Source organism: Spea bombifrons, chromosome 2 (assembly GCF_027358695.1).
Source record: "Spea bombifrons isolate aSpeBom1 chromosome 2, aSpeBom1.2.pri, whole genome shotgun sequence".
Classification (NCBI taxonomy): Eukaryota; Metazoa; Chordata; class Amphibia; order Anura; family Pelobatidae; genus Spea; species Spea bombifrons.
In genome coordinates, this window is record NC_071088.1 from 55,783,564 (window position 1) to 55,803,479 (window position 19,916).

Below are 19,916 nucleotides of genomic sequence, written 5' to 3' on the forward strand. Positions count from 1 at the left end.
GGGTGCACAAAATAAGAAAATTACAGTTAAATAGCAACACTGAAATAATGTTAAAAATGTTTACTACAGGTAAGAAACAGTCTTGCCACTCTGCCCCCTCCAGACTTACCAGTGCATTCCCAGGTTCCTTGGTGTCTAGTGGGGGCAGCCGGTGGAACACTGCAGGGGACCTGGATCTTCCTCTCAGGCAGCCGGTGAAAGTTTGTGCGATGGGTGTAGGCAACGTTTAATGCTGCTCACCACTTCCATCGGGTGCTCCGTCATAGAAGACCTGGCAGCACCGGAGAGTGTGTTGCTGTTTAGCTGTGATTTTCTTCTTTCTCGTTTCGTGCTCCCACACATATTATATATTGGGTTTTTTCAGGACAAACAGGACTTTCTTTAGATACCATTATTTTTATCATATCATCTAATTTACTATAAAAAAAAATTATAAAACATGGTGATTTTTTGCTAAAACCATTTTTTCCCCAAAGCTGGTCATTCTGCCCCATGTGCTATTTCGGGTATCTTTGAAGCCGGCCAGTGCAGCTTACCATATATTTTTAAAAACTAGACACCCCGAAGTATTTGAAATGCTGTTATTTTAACCCTTTCCATGCACTAATTTTACCACCAGCCTTTGTCAAACTTTATGGTAGTAATTTTTTTTCTCACACGTTGTGCTTCAGGTATAAATTTACCGCTCCGTGTCAAACAACACCCCAATATGTGTTCAGTAACATCTCCTGAGCGCAGTGATTTTGTTGGGTTATTTGGGAGGTAAAAGGCCACCTTTGTGAGGCGTGTATTTTTTTGCCATTTAGACATCTGGTCAGTCTGTGCCCACGTCCCATATTTGGGACATCTTTGAAGCTGGCCAATTCAATTTACCCCATCAAATCATACATTTTTTAAAACTAGGCACCCTATGGGCATTTATAATGCTGAAATTTTCACTCTTTCCATGTGGGAATTTTTGTGAAGCTATGGCGTGAATTGTATTTTTGTTTATTTTTTTGGTGACAGTGGGAAATGATCGATGCGGCAGTGGCCATTTTTCATGTGGGGAGGGCTTTCCTCCCCAGATCCACGCTCAGCCTCACTTCTGAGGCTTCCGTGGATGCTGCAAAGCAGCCGATCGCGGCGATGCAGCTGTTTAATGGCAGCCCGTACATGTACGAGCTTTGTCGTTAGCACATTGCACTGCAAGCCCGTACATGTACCTCACTGCATAACCATAATACTATTTAATAATTACAAAGATATTGGCAATATTAACATAACCATTCAAATGATTATAAATTCAGCAATCTTGGTATTGAGACATTGAGAGGTTAAATGTATACAAAAAATGTTAAAGTGCAAATAGCAAGTATTGTGGTAGTTTACAAATTATACTCTTGTTTATTTGGGATTACATAAAAAGTTAAGTTAACCCCTTAAGGACAATGGGCGGTCCCTAAACCCATTAAAAACAATGCATTTTGAGCCTTTTACCTGTAAGGGCTTTGTTATTAAGGGGTTAAAAAAAGAATTGGGTGCTTCTGCCTTCCTTCCTACATCTATGGCAGGGGTGTCCAAGTTTTTTCTGCAGTGGGCCACTTCATCAGAATTGTACACGTGCGAGGGCCGCACTCATTTTTCACTGTTATATTATTATTATATATTATTAATATGGCCTTTAATAAAATATGCATATTAAAATAAAGTAAATGACACAAAAACTTACCTTTTTCTCTCACTGATTTCTGGGCCTAGAAAGTTTTGTGACTAGAAATGCAGCATTCTGGATAGTTACAGTTCTATTTATTCTAGGGATGCACTAAAATGAAAATTCTGGACCAAAACCGAGAATTCAGGGTTCACTTGGCCGAAACCGAAAATGACCCCCCACCTTTAAAAAAATCACACACTTTTAATAAAAGTAAGTTACACACCAAAATTGTACAAAAATGTAATAACAATGTTATATATATATTATGATTGTTAACAGCAATCTCAGGCATAGCCAGATTCCAGCATGTGCTGGTTGGCTGGGCATGATGGGAGTGTAATTGCTGTCAACAATCATATATAAATTAATATTGTTATTGTATTTTCTTGTCCAATTTTGGTGTGTTAACCACACCTTTATGAAAAACACACCACAATTAGACAAAAAGTTTCAACAATATGACTTGGCATGATTGGAGTGTGATTGCTAACATCAATCACACTCCTATCATACCCAAGCAACCAGTAAATGCTGGAACCTAGGCATGATGGGACTGTGATTGCTGTTAGCAATCACACTCCTATCATGCCAAGTCAGCCAGTACATGCTGAAACCTGGCTAGCTGCCCCCCTTGTGTATTGATCCTGTCAGCAGTATGGGGTCTGCACATCACTTACAGCCACCCTGTACCATGCCCTCCCCCCACTTACACATCCATGCTATCACACACACAGTGTATCCATCTTGTGATGGCTACTTCAAGCCGGATAATGCACCGTGTCACAGCTCACATCATCTCAAACTTGTTTCTTTTAATGCCCTCCATAGTCACCAGATCTCAATCCTTTGGGATGTGGTAGAATGGGATATTTGCATCATAGATGTGCAGCCGACAAATCTGTAGCAGCTGCATGATGCCATCATGTCCATATGGACCAAAATCTCTGAGGAATGTTTTCAGCACCTTCCAGAAAGTGACGAAGAATGAACGCAGTTCTGAAGACAAAAGGAGGTACACCCCTCACATTTTTGTAAATATTTGATTATATCTTTTCATGTGACAACACTGCTACAATGTAAAGTAGTGAGTGTACAGCCTGTATAACAGTGTGAATTTGCTGTCCCCTCAAAATAACTCAACAAATAGCCATTAATGTCTAAACCTTGGCAACAGACGTGAGTACACCCCTAAGTGGAAATGTCCAAATCGGGCCCAAAATGTCACTATTTTGTGTGGCCACCATTATTTTCCAGCACTGCCATGGACATGGAGTTCACCAGAGCTTCACAGGTTTCCACTGGAGTCCCCTTCCACTCCTCCATGATGGAGCTGGTGGATGTTAGAGACTTTGCGCTCCCCCACCTTCCATTTTGAGGATACCCCACAGATGCTCAATAGGGTTTAGGTCTGGAGACATGCTTGGCCAGTCCACCTTTGCCCTCAGCTTCTTTAGCAAGGCAGCGGTCATTATCATGTCGGAATACTGCCCTGTGGCCCAGTCTCCAACGGGAGGGGATCATGCTCTGCTTCAGTATGTCACAGTACTTGTCAGCATTCATGGTTCCCTCAATGAACTGTGGCTCCCCAGTGCCGGCAGCAGTCGTACAGGCCCAGACCATGAAACTCCCACCACCATGCTGAACTGTAGGCAAGACACACTTGTCTTTGTACACCTCACCTGGTTGCCGTCACACACGCTTGACACCATATGAACCAAATAAGTTTATCTTGGTCTCATCGGACCACAGGACATGGTTCCAGTAATCCATGTCCTTAGTCTGCTTGTCTTTTTGCGGGCTTTCTTGTGCATCTTCTTTAGAAGAGGCTTCCTTCTGGGATAACAGCCATGCAGACCAATTTTGATGCAGTGTGCAGCGTATTGTCAGGGTCCGTACACTAGACCCCGACGCAGTGACTCACCTGAGGGTCCAGGTCTGCATCTTTGGTCCTCTCCGTTTCCTCTGCATCCCGTGTGGATGCGCCCCCGGTTGGAAACGGGGAACGTGCTTGGGTGACGTCACGCCCGGAGGCATGGTGTTCCTCAAGCGGCAAGTTTAGCACTGACAGGCTGACCCCCCATCCCCTTCAACCTCTGCAGCAATGCTGACAGCACTCATACGTATATTTCCCAAAGACATCCTCTGGAGATGACGCTAAGCACGTGTACTCAACTTCTTTGGTCAACCATTGCCTTTCCACAAATCAATTATACATCTATGATTCACACAAACACTTTTACAGTCACACCATCATTTATTCTCACTCATTCACACAAATCATTTGTACATATTCATTAATGCATTCTCACAAATTAATTCATTCTCACCCTCATTCAGACAATTCATCCACACATTAATTCATACTCTCCCTCATTCAGACAATTCATCTACACATCCATTCATTCTCTCTCATTCAGACAATTCATCCGCACATTAATTCTCACTCTTTATTTTAATATTCTTACTACCTTCTTTCACTATCTACCCCCTCTCTCTCCCTTCCTCACTGTCTACCCACTCTCCCTCCCTTCCTCACTGTCTACCCACTCCCCCTCCCTTCCCCACTATCAACCCCCTCTCCCTCCCTTCCTCACTGTCTACCCACTCTCCCTCCCTTCCTGAATATCTACACGCTTTCCCTCCCTTCTCACTGACTACCCCCTCTCACTATCTGCCCCTCCCCCTTTGTAGTTCACTTACCTTCCAGAGGTCCCCTGTCTCCCTGCTCTGCCTCGGTGTATTCTGCTTCACTGCTGAGCTCCAGAATATCACAACATATTCAGCATGACATGCCAGTACCGCGACCGAACTAGAGGCCTTGCCGAGGAGACTGAGGGGCGCCGACTGGTTGCTGAAAACTTCATGAGTGACCGCTCAGTGCCCCTCTCTCTCGCCCGCGGAAAAAAAATGGCTTTTCAATTCTGGGACAATGCATTGTCCAGGATTGAGGCTACCCGGGACATAAAGTCTTATTGCGGTACTTTCCCGGGCAATCCGGGACACGTGGTCACCCTAGGTCCTAGGAAGCCCAGGCAGACCAGCAACAGCAAAAATTAGCCTGCACAAGCCCTTTGATCACTCCTGTAGGCATGGAAGCCTACAGGAGTGATCAAAGAGACTCCTCCCTGCAATTGCTGGTCTATACACCAGCAATTGCGTCCCAGCTGCCAGAGGCAGCTTCAGGGACAGGGGGAGAGGGTTCTTCGGTCTCCACACCCTCCCCTGCTGCCTGATCTCTCCATGAGAGTGACAGTGCAGAGTTAACTCCTTCAATGCCGCAATGTGTATGACATAATCGTGGCATTCCAGGAGTTAACATTTGTCCCCACAAGGTTGTGGGGACTAAATATCAGTCAATGATGTGCTCCAATGGAGCATCAAGACTGAAAGAGTTTTAAAAAAAATTATCAAAAAAAAAAATAAACATCACTGACCTGAAAGTCCAGGGTGCTTCCAGGTCAAATGCTGTGAGTTTAGTAAGTGGGCTGATGATGATCAATAGGAGTGATCTGATAATTATGGCAGCCCCTGGATGACCTTGCCTTAGAAAGAGAGAGGGGTCATCTAGGGTAATTGTGGAAAAAAAAATATTAATAAAAAAAATACCGTATTTGCTCGATTATAAGACGACCCCCCAAAATCAAAATATTAATTTAGGAAAAAAACAAAAAGCCTTAATGTAAGACTACCCTATAGGAAAAAAAGTTTTACTAATAAATATTAATTCATGTAAACTAATTTTCATATTTAATAAAAGCTATGATTGAGAAAAATATATTTTTGATTTCCTTTTATTTGCCAACCTGCCCTCCCCCCCAGTTATGCACATCTGCCCCCAGGCTTTTCACTCTGCCCCCAGAAATGCCTTATACCCCCCTATTTGCCACTCTGCCCCATGATGTGCCTTTTAACCCTCTATATGCCACTCTGCCTCCAGAAATGTCTTATACCCTCCTGTATGCCACTGTGCCCCATGATATGCCTTTTAACCCCCTATATGCCCCTCTGCCCCATGATATGCCTTATACTCTGGCATATAGGTGGTTAAAAGGCATATCATGGGGCTGAGTGGCATATAGGGGGTTAAAATGCATTTCTGGAGGTATATATATATATATATATATATATATATACTGCTAACAGCAATCACACGCCTATCAAGCCAAGGCAGCCAGTACATGCTGGAACCTGGGGATGATAGTAGTGTGATTACAGCCTCCCTATGCCATGCTACCACCACCACCCCCCTTACACATCCATGCTATCACACACACACTCATTCACAAACATTTAAATACTCATTCATTCCATTAATCACACATACTTGCTCAAAAAAACCTTCCCCACCCCCTTACCTGAACTGCAGATCTCCCACTCGCAGACTTCTGCAGGGGCCCGGCTGTGCGAGCAACTTCTCTGGCCCCGCCCCCAGAGGAAGGAGGGGGGAGGTAGAGTTATGTGAGGACTGTGCTAGCTTCCTGTTCTGCTGCTGCTACCGTGTTTCCCCGATAGTAAGACACCCCCGATTGTAAGACGTATCGGGAGTTTCAGAGGGGTCGGCTAATATAAGCCGTACCCCGAAAGTAAGACATATGTCTTACTTTCGGGGAAACACGGGGGATGTTAAATAAAGTTTTTTTAACTTTATTTAACATGGAGGATGTTAAATAAAGTTGAAAAAAACCCCCGATGTTTTTATTTAAACCCTGTGCGGCCGCAGACCCCTAAGGCCGGCCCCTTAGAGCAGGGCCGACCTTTGGGGTGTGCGACCGCACAGGGCGCCACACTCCAGGGGGTGCCAACCTGCGGCACCCGGCACCCCTCCAGAGACGGACAGTAATGTCCGCCGCTGGAGGAGCAGGCTCGCAAGGGAGCGGTATCGGAGGTCTTTAACAGACCTCCGGCTCCCTTGAGTGATTTTAAGCCGGGTTCAACCCGGCTTAAAATCACTCAAGGGAGCCGGAGGTCTGTTAATGACCTCCGATACCGCTCCCTTGTGATCTGCGCGGCAACAGCTGTTGTGAGCCGGGGTTTCTTGTCAGATCCCGGCGCACAACACTGAAGCCGCGCCCACCGCTGTCCGTGCCCTCTGACCCGGAAGGAGACAAGAACTGAAGAAGAGGAGCGAAGAGGAGGAAAAGAAGCTGAAAGAAGAAAGGAAAGGTAGGAAAGCATTAAGTGAGAGTGGATTGGTGTATATGTGTGTGGATTGGTGTATGTGTGTGTGGATTGGTGTATATGTGTGTGTGGATTGGTGTATATGTGTGTGTGGATTGGTGTATATGTGTGTGTGGATTGGTGTATATGTGTGTGTGGATTGGTGTATATGTGTGTGTGGATTGGTGTATATGTGTGTGGATTGGTGTATATGTGTGTGGATTGGTGTAAATGTGTGTGGATTGGTATATGTGTGTGGATTAAAACAAAAAATTCGACAATTTTTTCCCAATATAAGACATACCCCGAAAGTAAGACATAGTGGGGCTTTTAGGGATAAAAAGAAAGTAAGACACTGTCTTACTTTCGGGGAAACACGGTAGTAGCAGAGACGCTGCTCGCGAACCAAAGCCCGGTAAGCAGCACGCCCCCAGCAGAATGAGGGCTGATTGGAAGACGACCTCCATTATAAGACGAGGGGTATTTTTCAGAGCATTTGCTCTGGAAAAAACCTCGTCTTATAATCGAGCAAATACGGTACATAATTTTTACGTGATCACTTATCGGTGACATTTTAAGTCACTGATTATTGATCCGTCTCCCTGATCCATGTCAGTGGCCTAAACTTGTCACTAACAAGCCTGAAAACTGTCAAAATTACCCTAGTTGAACACCTTGACTTGGCTACTGTTCATAAACATATACTTTTATGGGGTAATTTCAATTGGGGGCTTCCAAAATGTCCCAAATGGGATATGGGCCCAGCAAACCAATTTCAGAAAATTAGAAAATTGAAAACTGAAATGCGCATGTTCCAGTTTTGGCCTCATAGCTTCCTCAGTAAATGCATGAACCATGCATGTGAGGCCTTTTTGAAATCAGGGGATGTTGGTGAACAAAATGTGGTATTTTAGTCCACTGTTGCACTTATGGTGTGCAAGAAATTCAATGCAACATTGAAATGTATGCGATAAAAACGCAATAAAATAATTTCCCTGTGAAGTTTGGCAGACATCAGTGAAGAAATAGCTGCCCGAAAACTGTCAAAATTACCCTAGTTGAACACATTGACTTGTCTACTGTTCATAAACATATACTTTTATGGGGTCATTTACAGTGGGGGCTTCCAAAATGTCCCAAATGGGATATGGACCCAGTAAACCAATTTCTGAAAATTCCAAATTTGAAATCTAAAATGTGCATGTTCCAGTTTTGCCCTCATAGCTTCCTCACAAAATGCATGAACCATGCATGTGAGGCCTTGTTGGAACCGGGGGATGATTTTTTTGTGCAGTTGCACATATTCTATACAAAATATAATATGAAATCTAAAGCAACATTGCAACATATGCAAAAAAAACACAAAAATATAAAAATACCTCAAAATTTTGCAGCAATTGGTGATAAAATCCCTGTTTGAAAAGTGTCAAAATGACCCTAGTTGTACACCTTGACTTATCTACTGTTCATAAACATATCATTTTTGGGGAATAATCAGTATCTGTGACAACTATTGCTGTTATTAGCCTACCATGCCAAATTTGAAAAAATAACATTTTAAAAACGTGATGCATGCCTTGCAATATTTGCCCTATACTGGTCAAAATAGATGAAAATCCTGGCCATATTGGGTGGTTTCCACATCAGGACAAGTTAATGAATATATTCTGGAAACATTTTTCCCATTGGTTCAATGTTTGTACAATTTGTATGTATACAAAACTGTTAAATATGTTTGTTTTTTTTTTAATTTTCCCCACCTTTTCAAGTTTATTTCAAACTAAACAATGTACTACCCAGCTTAATATGGTTTTAAATGAAAGTCCTACTTGTGCTGAAAAAAACAATATATGATTTGTGTGGGTGCACTAATTGAGAAGAGAGAAATTGCAGTTGAAGAAAGACAGAGCAAAAACACAAAAACGTTCTTTTAGCGCAACCTTAACAAAAACCTGGTCCTGAAGGGGTTAAGCTGTTTACAATCAACAAATAAAACAAAAGCAATTGAAATACCTCAACACAACAAATGCTTCAAGTGGTTTCCTTAAATTCAACCGTCATTACAACTTATAACAACTTCTCCAGCCTCAAAATTATTTAACCCCTTCATGGCAAGATATTTAGTAGTTAGTACGGCACCCTTTTTGCTTTTATGACCTGCTGCAAACAAGATGCATATCCAGGCTCCAGCTTCTGGAAGTGTTCCTGAGGAATCCTCATGAGCAATGGCCTCCAGTTCAGTAATATTCTTGGTCTTGCTACAACTCCCTGCTTCAAATCCCACCAGGTGACTGTGATGGGCACTCTAGAATCTTCCAGGACTTCTGCAACCAAGCCTTGGTGGAATTTGAGATATGTTTAGGATCATTGTCCTGTTAGAAGGTCCAATGATGCCCAAGCTTCAGCTTTCTCACAGACGGCATGATGTTTTCTCCTAGGAATCCATCTTGCCTTCTACACACTGCAGTTTTTCGGTGTCCGAGAAGCAGCCTCATTGCATCACAGAGCCACTGCCATGCTTAACTGTAGGCAGAGCATGCTTTTCAGTGTATGCTTCATTCTTCATCCTCCAGATGCACCGCTCATTCATCAGGCCGAAAAGTTCCAGTAAAAATAAAGTGCCGAATTTAAACTTCCCCACTCTTCCTTTGAGCTAGTCAACAATCAAAGCAGAAACGCACCACTAGTTATTCAGCTGCAAGGACTACAATACAGAGATCAAAAGCTTTGTGTTACAAGCAGGGATAATCTTGATCTTCAACGAAGAATATCAGGACTACCACCAGTCAGGACCAGGACCAAAGCACGGACTTTTCACATTCTTCCTTAACCAGTTCCACATCGCAGGAAGGTAACCGTCTAGAGGCACAGGCGATCCTGTGGACCAGGCAAGGGTGCAGTCAGTCAACCTGCAGTTCGGGCAACAATCTTCAATATCTAGAGGGTTAGCAATTATCAATCATCAGAATGCCATTGGGATTATTTCCCCACTTTCCTTCCGAGGTCAACCTACAAACACATCGCACCTGTGTGTGTCCTATGTCATGACGCTATCTTTCACATGTCTTAATGAAGAAAAGGGCAGTGGCAGAGTTCCATCTGGAAATCCATCAAACACCTTGCACCTATTCTGTTTAATCTAAATATAGATTATATTTAAACAGGATGGGTTCAAAGTGTTTGGTGGCTCAGATGGAACCGGTATGCTGCTCCCATTGGCCTTCTCTTCCTTAAGATAAGAAGGGTTAAACATAATGCAGATAACTCATACACCAACAAGCCATAACATTATGACCACCTGCTTAATATTGTGTAGGTCCCCCTTTTGCCTGACTCATCAAGGCATGGACTCCGCTAGACCAGTGTTCTGACACCTTTTTATCAGAACCAGCATTAACTTGAGCTCATCTCATGGATTTGACCACATGGGCATCAAAGAGCCTTGGCTGCCCATGACCCTGTCGCCAGTTCACCACCACCTTGGACCACTTTTGATAGGTACTGACCACTGTATACTGGGAGTACCCCACAAGAGCAACAGTTTTGGTGATGCTCTGACCCCAGTCATCTAGCCATCACAATTTGACTCTTGTCAAAGGCACTTAGATTTTGACGCTTGCACATTTTTCTTCTAACATATTAACTATAAGGGCGACATGCACTTGCTGTCTAATTTATCCCACCCACTGACAGGTGCCATGATAAGATTATCAGTGTTATTCACTTCATCTGTCAGTGGTCGTAATGTTATTATGGCTGATCGGTGTATAACTATAAGCTATATGATTTATGCAAGTGTGAATACATGCATGTATGTGTGCATGTCAGTATGTATGTATGTGCGTATTTATGTAAGTGAGTGTCGGTATATGCTTGTGCAGTGTTGGCACTATGAGGTCTGCAACTTGGTTTCGTGCAGAAAATTAGGCACTCATGTCCAAATACATTTGCCATCACTGCTATATGCTTACAAAATCCCTCTTTGTACAAAAGTTCCTAGAAGAATTGATGCTGTTTTAAAGCAAAGGCTAATAATGATTTGATTTTGATTTTTCTTCTGTTCACTTACTTTGGATTTAGTTTCTTTAATTGTTGTACCATTTGTGACAATGACTATTTTATCATTTATGCAATGTTCTGTACCCACAAATTATATATTTGGACAAGAAGGGCTTTCATTAGATACTGTTATTTTGATCTTATCCTCTAATTTACTATAAAAATATGGTGATAATTGTTTCTTTAAAAAAACACCTTTCCTGACTTTTATTTGAAACATCTTTCACTCATCTACAGAAGCTAATCGAACTGCTAAATAGTTTCTAATATTTCTCCTGAGTTTAGAAATAGTTTAGTAATAGGGCAGGGGTGTCCAAGTTTTTTCTACAGTGGGCCACTTCATCAGAATTGTATACGTGCTAGGGCCGCACTCATTTTTCACTGTGAGAAAATATGGCCTTTATTAAGATATGCAGATTAAAATGACCCTAAACCTTTACTTTACCTCTTACTAGGCCTAGAAAGTTTTGTGACTACAAATTCAGGATTCTGGATAAGTAAAAATGAATTTTGTTAACAGCAATCTCAGGCATACCCAGATTCCAGCATGTACTGGTTAGCTGGGCATGATAGGAGTGTGATTGCTGTCAACAATCATATATAAATTAATATTGTTATTGTATTTTTTGTCCAATTTTGGTGTGTTAACCACACTTTTATTGAAAACGCCACAATTGGACAAAAAAAATTAAACAATATGACTTGGCATGATAGGAGTGTGATTGCTAACATCAATCACACTCCTATCATACCCAGGCAACCAGTAAATGCTGGAACCTAGGCATGATGAGACTGTGATTGCTGTTAGCAATCACACTCCTATCATGCCAAATCAGCCAGTACATGCTGAAACCTGGCTAGCTGCCCCCCTTGTGTATTGATGCAGTCAGCAGTATGGGGTCTGCACATCACTTACAGCCACCCTGTACCATGACCCCCCCCACACACTTACACATCCATGCTATCACACACACACACTAATTCATTTATATACTCATTCATTCACAGATTCATTCCCTCAATCACGCATACTCATTCACAGACTTCAGCAGGGGGCGCAGCCTCCCTTTGCGTTCTCTTGTACTGCACACTTTTTGTACACTGTGCAGTACAAAAGACCCTCCCACAGGTAAGCAGCAGGGCTCTTGTGATCCCGGTTTCCCTGGCTGCTGATCTCACGCGGGCCGCACCTCGAGGTATCGCGGGCCACATGTTGGACGCCCCTGTAATAGGGCAATAAGTAGTGGAATGCTTTTTCAAAACCTTTTTTTCATATTTGGTGATCCTGCGCCCATGTCCTACTTGGGACATCTTTGAAGCTGGCCGTGCACTAAAACAACCATATAGCTAAATGAACCAATCTAGATATAAAAAATTATTTAGCCTTTAAAAGAAGGGGGATAAAAACAGCATTTTTTATATGAATGAGACACCTTGAATGGTTATTGGGGACAGAAGATCTGTAGAATGAATGTTTGTAGGTCCTTGTTTGAATATGTTTTGTGAATTAGCCCATGAAGGGATAAACAAATTATTATAGGGTCATCGACAAGCTAGCTATTGTCTGTACAATAGATAGCTTGCATTTTTACAGCTATTGTAATTTATAGGTGTAAATTCATAAGCAGGCCCTACAGCATTTAATGTCTACCGTACAATTAGTTCAGGCCATAAATGCTAAAAATCCTTAATATTCTAGTGACTGGTTAGTAATGATTGCACACCTTATTCTTTGTTAAATTGCTTTATATATGTTGTTTTATATATCTGTTTTGTTTCATCCCAGTTATTAAATACTGAGTTCGCTAATCTCTCCTGATATATTTATCCTGCAAACCATTCACCGTTTTAGTAACCCTTGTGTGAACTTCCCCCCAAATATCTAAAGCTTCCCTCAACAGACATCTGGGAATTTCCTGAAGTTTCATGATTTGCATTAATGTTAAGGCTAATGTAAATTAGCCTGTAGTTGTGGGAGGGGCTATGGTTATTTAACCAACGCCTCTCCTGCCCACAACTACGTTTCAGCGTCTGATGTTGTGGACGCTGTACGGAAGGTGATTCTCACGTGGATCTCGGTACTTCGGCGGTTCCACTGCGGCTTCTCGGCGGTTTCTCGGCGGCGGGGGTTTGTTCCAGTGGCGGTTTTGTCCCGGCGGCGGTTTTTTGTCCCGGCGGCGTTTCGGTCTCGGCGGCGGTTCGGTCCCGGCGGCGGTTCTTCTCAGCAATCCGACGGTAATTCTGCCAGGCGGTCAGGAAGCTGTTCGTCCTAGCAGGTTTCGTCGTTTTCTGTTAACATCAGAAGCCTCCTTCGGTTCAGGTCGTATGCTTCTATCGTTTTCTCCTCTTCTATACTGCCCTCTGCTGACCGATTGTCAGACTAATGTTGCTAATATTGCTATGTTTTCCATTACTAGCTTACACTACGAGTCTGGTCTAGTGCATATTACGGTCACACACCGCCATCTGCTGGTGGTTTTTCAATTTAATTTGCTGCTATTTGTTAGGTATAATCAGTTCCCTCTACAATTTAAGCAGTACCTTTTACTGGGAGTTCCTTTTGTTGTGTTCAGATACGGTTGTGATTTTAGATCTTTTCAAACTCAGTATCACTACACACACCTTCGTTATATAATTTTGAGATGTGGAATATTCTTTTGGATGTCGTTCTTTCCTGCATACTTATAACTGGGAAGTGCACCTGTTATTGATATCGCATCCACATTTTAGGGGCATACTACTCGGTTTACGCGATCTGCATACTTAACTACGTGTTAACCCCCTCTTTTCTTCCTAACAACAGGGAGGGATTTAAACCTCCTACTCTGGCCCTCGACGTACGGTACTTACCTCACCTACGAATACGTGTTCCTCTCGGTTCTCCTATCTGGACCCTCACTTCGGCGTTTGTTGTGAGTCCAATTCTATCCGGTAGCTCCCTCTTGTTTGCTTTTAATCAGTCTGATTCATGGTCTCACGGCATGGAGCGTTTTTGGTGGTTTTATGGTTAATTCATTGTATGACTGTCCGGAGGGAACTTACATATACTATGCTACATATCAGCAGTGAAGTTAATGTTGGGGTAGGTGCCTATGCCTACCACTTCCGTCATTCACCTGCTGGCTGCTTTCTGGGCTTAGGCAGGCGAGTGGGATACGTCATATGATCCTGCTGGGGGGTTTTACTGCTCCCAATGTCCCAGCTTGTCATTGAGTTATTGGGTGTGTTCTCACTATGTTGGTTTCTGTATACAGCAGGTTATGTTTCTGGAGGGTTCGGGCCAGGGTAACGTATGGTTATACGCAGGTAACATGTTATACTTGGACAGTGTTCACGCAGTCATGTGGTCGTGTTCATGCATTTTACCTGCTTTAGGTGCTCAAGTTCGTTCGGCGATAAGTTCGGTGGCCTAGACATTTCCCAAGCTCAGGCCAGTTTTCGGTTGTCGAAGCTCGGACTCCCCGGCGAAATTCATAGGATAAGGTAACTGGTTGAGGACCCTATCCGGGGAAGTATGTTTCAGCAAGGTAGTTAGGAGGCATTAGAGAGTTCGTTTCGACACCGGCTAGGCAGCTTGCCTCTTGTACGTTAGCTAGTGGCCCACCCCTCCCACCCCGAGGCAATTTCCCCTCCTCGCTTGGAGGTTACGTCCCTCGAGCTAGTAATCCGTGCCTCACTGGTAGTTAGCTAGGCCGCCCCCTACGTTTCATCCCGCTCTATCGCAGAGCTCGTTTAGCTAGTGGCTAGTTAGTTAGGTGCTTGGGTGTAGGGGTTCTAATAAGGCTCCTTCTCCTTATGTTCCTAGTATGTCGTTCCAATCCGATCAAGAGGACAGGCCCTCCATGCCTTGCTCACCTGCGCCAGGGTCAGACGTCGCCACCCCCCCCCTTCGCTCCAGGCATGGACAATTCCAAGATTGACGGCCGAATTAACTAGGAGAGGCATTCCATTTTCGGCCTCCGCTAGAAAAGCGGAACTTTTCCGCTTACTATTTCCAACTCCCCAGTCTCCTGCTACTAGGTCCAGTCCGCGGCAGTCCACTTCCGTGGACCTGGCCCAAATGAGAGATCTGCTTACCTCACTGGTAGCATCGGTCTCGTCATTACATGAGAGACTAACCAATCTAGAGACCCAGCCGGCGGCTGCCATCCCGCACCTCCTTCCCCCCGTTCAGGTCCTGCCTAGCCCGAGACCACCCCTTGCGGGGCCCGCAGGGTCAGGTATGTCATCTGGCGTTTCCCCTACAATTTCCCCTGCTCACTTTATCCAGGGTAATCTTAGGAAGGATATCCTGGAAGGGAAAGACGTTAACCTGGTCTCCCTTCTCCTAAGTTCCCATGACCTGGCGGAAAATAAAGCCTTTTCCTGTGGCGACGTTTCCGTTGTGCTTAAAGCAAAAGACCCCAGGCTGGCTAAAAAGTTATCTATCAAAAAAAGGAGTGGAACCAAGTCAAGAAAAATAGGAGAGAATTATAGTAAATAAATAAAGGATAACTTCCCTTTCTTTTCACTGTGCTGGATACGCAGCTGCAACCCTTAGAAAACACTCTCCAGGTGTTGTAGTAGTAAAATCAGAAATCCACTAGGGGGCGCTCGTGTATCTCAACAAAAAATGAAAACAGAACAAAAAACAAATGATAGTGTAGATGTAGAGATATATATTACAATTATACTGATTGTAATATATATCTCTACATCTACACTATCATTTGTTTTTTGTTCTGTTTTCATTTTTTGTTGAGATACACGAGCGCCCCCTAGTGGATTTCTGATTTTAAAAAGTTATCTATTCTTATCTATATCTGGCCTTCAGCATGTATAGGGATGTCCTGTGTTTAGCCTTCCCGTCCAGAAGGGAGGAGCTGGATCAATATTTATATAAAGTGGTAGAATTGGGCTATAAATATGGGGGTGGTGCGTTTTACGATTACCACAGGTCATTTTCCGCCAAAGCAGCTGCAGCACTCGCCCAATTTAACTATGCGACTGACTGGAGTATAGTAGACACGGAATTGTTTTGCAGGCATTTCGCGGGTCTCAAAACCCCGGCGTGTCAGCATTGCCAGTCCACAGCCCATGCAGCTAACCTTTGTCCGGTTATCGACAACCCCCCTTCCACCAGCTCGGCCGCCTTGTCCGCCCCCATTCGTCCAAGTCAACTACTTTCCAAATCCCATGATAAGTTGGGTAGACCGATCTCGTTTCTAGGCAGATCACAGATCTGCAACAATTTCAACGCTAGTCAGTGCAAGCTTCTCCACATATGCATCAAATGTCATAGGGCCCACCCCCAGACCATGTGTCCGGGGACTTTGTTCCCTAAACAATGACTATCCCCGATTAATGTAGAGGGCCTTTTGGGTAAGTTACAGGTCCACCCCTCCCCAGATTTGGTAAACTTTCTGGTCCGAGGTTTAGCTTTTGGTTTCCATACGGGTGTAGTAGCCATGCCCCAGGAGTCTTGGGAATGCCCGAACCTCAGGTCAGCCTTATCGGACCCTGATGCGGTGGATTTACTACTATCCCAAGAACTGGCAGAAGGTTTTATCATCGGCCCCTTTCATTCCCCTCCCTTTCCAGTTTGGAGGGTTAGCCCTCTGGGTATTGCAGTTAGCAAGTTCTCCAATAAAAAGAGACTCATTATGGATTTGTCTGCCCCTTATTCCTCGGCGTGCCCTAGCATTAATTCCCTCATTCCGGCTGAGGAGTTCTCGCTAAAATACGCCTCCGTCGACAACGCCATTCAGGCTATAGTCAACGCAGGGAAGGGCGCTTGGTTATCCAAGGCGGATATTACGGATGCTTTCAAACTATTACCGATTCATCCTGATTTGTGGCATCTTCATGGGATTAAATGGAGAGGGGTTTACTATTTTGCTACCAGATTAGTTTTTGGTTCCAGAAGTAGCCCTAAGCTTTTTGACACCTTAGCTCAGGGCTCGACAAATCCCTGGCGCCTAGGAGTTTGTCAGCCTCTTACGTCCACAAAAAAATGCCCCCGCGTCACCACGCGGGGGCGCTGCTGCTGTTGTCTGCCCAGAAGTCTGGGCAGACAGCACAGCCACTCAGAGCCCGCCCCCAAGCCTGAGATCACTCCCACGGAGTGATCCGGTAGGCTGAAACCGCAATTGCAGGAAAACCTGCAATAGCGTTTTCAGCTGCCACAGGCAGCTTCAGGAAAGGGGGTTGAGTGTTGATTGGGTCCCCACACAAGTGTGGGGACCTGACACAACACCCCCCTGCTGCCTGATCGCTCCATGAGAGCGACAGGGCAGCGTTAACCCCTTCAATGGAAGCCCAGGCAGACCAGCAACAGCAAAAACGAGCCCCCACAAGCCCTTTGATAATTCCTGACTCCCCCCTGCAATGGCTGGTCTATAGACCAGCAATTGCTTCCCAGCTGCCAGAGGCAGCTTCAGGGACAGGGGGAGAGGGTTCTTTGGTCTTCACACTCATGTCAACACCCCTCTGCTGCCTGATCGCTCCATGAGAGCGATAGTGCAGCGTTAACCCCTTCAATTCCACAATTGTGTATAACACATTCGTGGCATTGCAGGGGTTAACATTTGTCCCCACAAGCTTGTGGCTCCTAACTTTTTTAGCTGGCGCCTAGATTCACAACAAATTTGTCGAGCCCTGCCTAATCCTATGCGGTTGCCCCTAACACAACTTAGAAAAAAAATCACTTTTCCTGTGTACACACCTTTTGTACACAAAACACATGAAACATATGTTGTTTGAATGTCTGAGGGTTTATGTTTAGATCAACACACAGGCGTATGTGTTTATATAAAAATGTAGTAAATGTGTTTGTATGTTCTTTAAGGTATCTCTTTCTAATGAAATGTTTTATATAGAGCCCATATTTGGGAATATACTGTGGCCAAATTCTGGAATAAGCCATATGTTGCATGTGCTCAATGTAAAATATAAACTATTTAACTGGATCTCAAGATGTAAAAAATCCATAGACCACTTTTAATGTATTTGTTTGTACAATAGCTAGCTTGTCGATGACCACTCAGAGTTTAGGGGTAATAGATTTGCAATCTTTTTTTCCTTGACTAACGCAGTGACACACGCTGGAATAAAGGCACTATCCTGAGGGCATCTGTAGAATACATCAAACATATGCAGAAGGAGCAGCAAAGGAGCCGAGAGCTGGAGGCACACTCTAAGCAGCTGGAACAGGCTAACAAGCAACTGTGGCTGCGGATTCAGGTAAAACATATGCTCCAAGTTGCTCAGCGGTACACTGAGTTCCAAATGGCATGATGCTATGTGCTGCAGGATGATGGACACACTTGAGTTGTCCTGTACCTGTTCCTCCTTCTGCTTCCGAAAGTAGATGTGACGTCTGTGCGCAGATCTCTATCCCTGCCCCAGGTGCCAAAAGCTCTGCTTAAGCCTCTGGCTTACAGCAAAAAATTGACACTACTATTAACTATGGTTACATGTTGCCCTTAACATAAAAAAGTCTACTTTTTCATTTGACGCTTTCTTCTACAATCTTCTCCCTTACAGGAACTAGAATTGCAAGCCCAGGCACATGGTCTCCCAACTGCTTCTCCTCAAAGTTTGAACCCACGTGATCTCATAAAACAGGAGCCTGACACAGTTCCAGATCTCCAGCAGCAGCTAACAGCTCCACCACAACCAACCTACCAGCAGCAGAAGCTGGAGTTTCCCACAGACCTCTGCTACCAAAGCACCACTTGTGCAAACTCTTCTTTTCCTGATTTATCCAGGACAGATCTGGACCTCATGCTGATGGAGGACACCATGCTGACATCTGATCCCATTATGACCTGTGACCCACTCATGTGCACCCTGTCCCCTGACACTTCTAAGGCCAGCAGTCGGAGAAGCAGCTTTAGCATTGATGAGGTTGATGGACTGTGACTGTGACTGTGGATAGACACTGAACCCTGAGTGTTTTAAAAGAGTGTATGGGCAGTGGCCTCTTAATACTGTCTTATTTAAAGGACTGTTTGGACAGCTATGCACCATTTTCAGATCACTTACATTGATCTGTATGCACTGAGAAATGCACACTTTTAAGTATAATAAACTTAACTAGTCCCTACATGCAAACATACCATTACATATAGGTACATAAAGTTCAGGGATGTAATTTGAAACGCAGAGAAACATGTTAAATTCCAGCAAGAAAGGATGACGCATGCAGCTGCCATTTGAAACGTGCAAACATTTTTAAAGGTGTTGTTCCGACTAAAGCTGTGTGAGAATGACTCTACCGTAAAGGCTACAACTTAGCTGAGACAGCAATATATGAGACGGTGAAACTTCTCATTAGCTGAAGTGCTTTGTGAAAGTTAACATTGTGAGAGTTAACATTGGATAAAACATATTACGGATTCTTATAGTGGGCAAATGCATTTAAGGTTTCCATGGCAGCATCAATAACACATTAATTACTAACTATTGTTAATTTATGTATATTGCTGTTTCAATTGTGAAACAATTGAAACTCATTTGTATCTAATATGTTGCCTTGATATTCTGTGAAGAAGCTCATAAAAGATTCCCATTTCTTATCTGCAGTTCTCAGTAATGTAGGTGGAACTACCAAAACTAGTTAAGAAATATGCTAAGGACCCCCAATCATTTATAGACAAAAGTGTATTGTGACATGGATTTGTCATGTTCTAACATTATTAGGTTTTGCTCAAATTAGTAATTTGCAATATACATATAGAATCTACTGGACTTACTATAACATTCAGTTGAGTTTTGCCCTCTAAATATTAACCCTTGACATGAGCCGACAGTGCCTATAAACCTTTTTAAATTACCATGTTTTGTGGTTTGTTTTATATACTGTGTGCGTGTATATGTATATATATATATTTATATACCGTATTGGCTCGGATATAGGCCGCCCCCGTATATAGGCCGCACCCTAAAAGTTTGGTGCTTTTTTAAAGAAAAAGTTTTTTTTCTTTAAAAAAGCACCAAAAAAAACATGCTGCCACTGTCCTCC

The 19,916-nt window shown here is 43.6% G+C and overlaps 1 protein-coding gene across 2 annotated transcripts in view; it reads left to right on the forward strand.

Annotated features, from left to right (window-relative positions):
• Window positions 1-19,715, forward strand: part of TFEB (transcription factor EB) — a 116,081-nt gene extending 96,366 nt beyond the window's left edge. For both annotated transcript variants that reach the window (XM_053454266.1, XM_053454265.1), the window contains exons 9-10: window positions 17,986-18,133; window positions 18,437-19,715. In XM_053454266.1, the coding sequence (XP_053310241.1) occupies window positions 17,986-18,133; window positions 18,437-18,814 (526 nt within the window). In that variant the 3' untranslated portion in view covers window positions 18,815-19,715. The remainder of the gene's footprint in view (window positions 1-17,985; window positions 18,134-18,436) is intronic.
• Window positions 19,716-19,916: the final 201 nt, after the last annotated feature.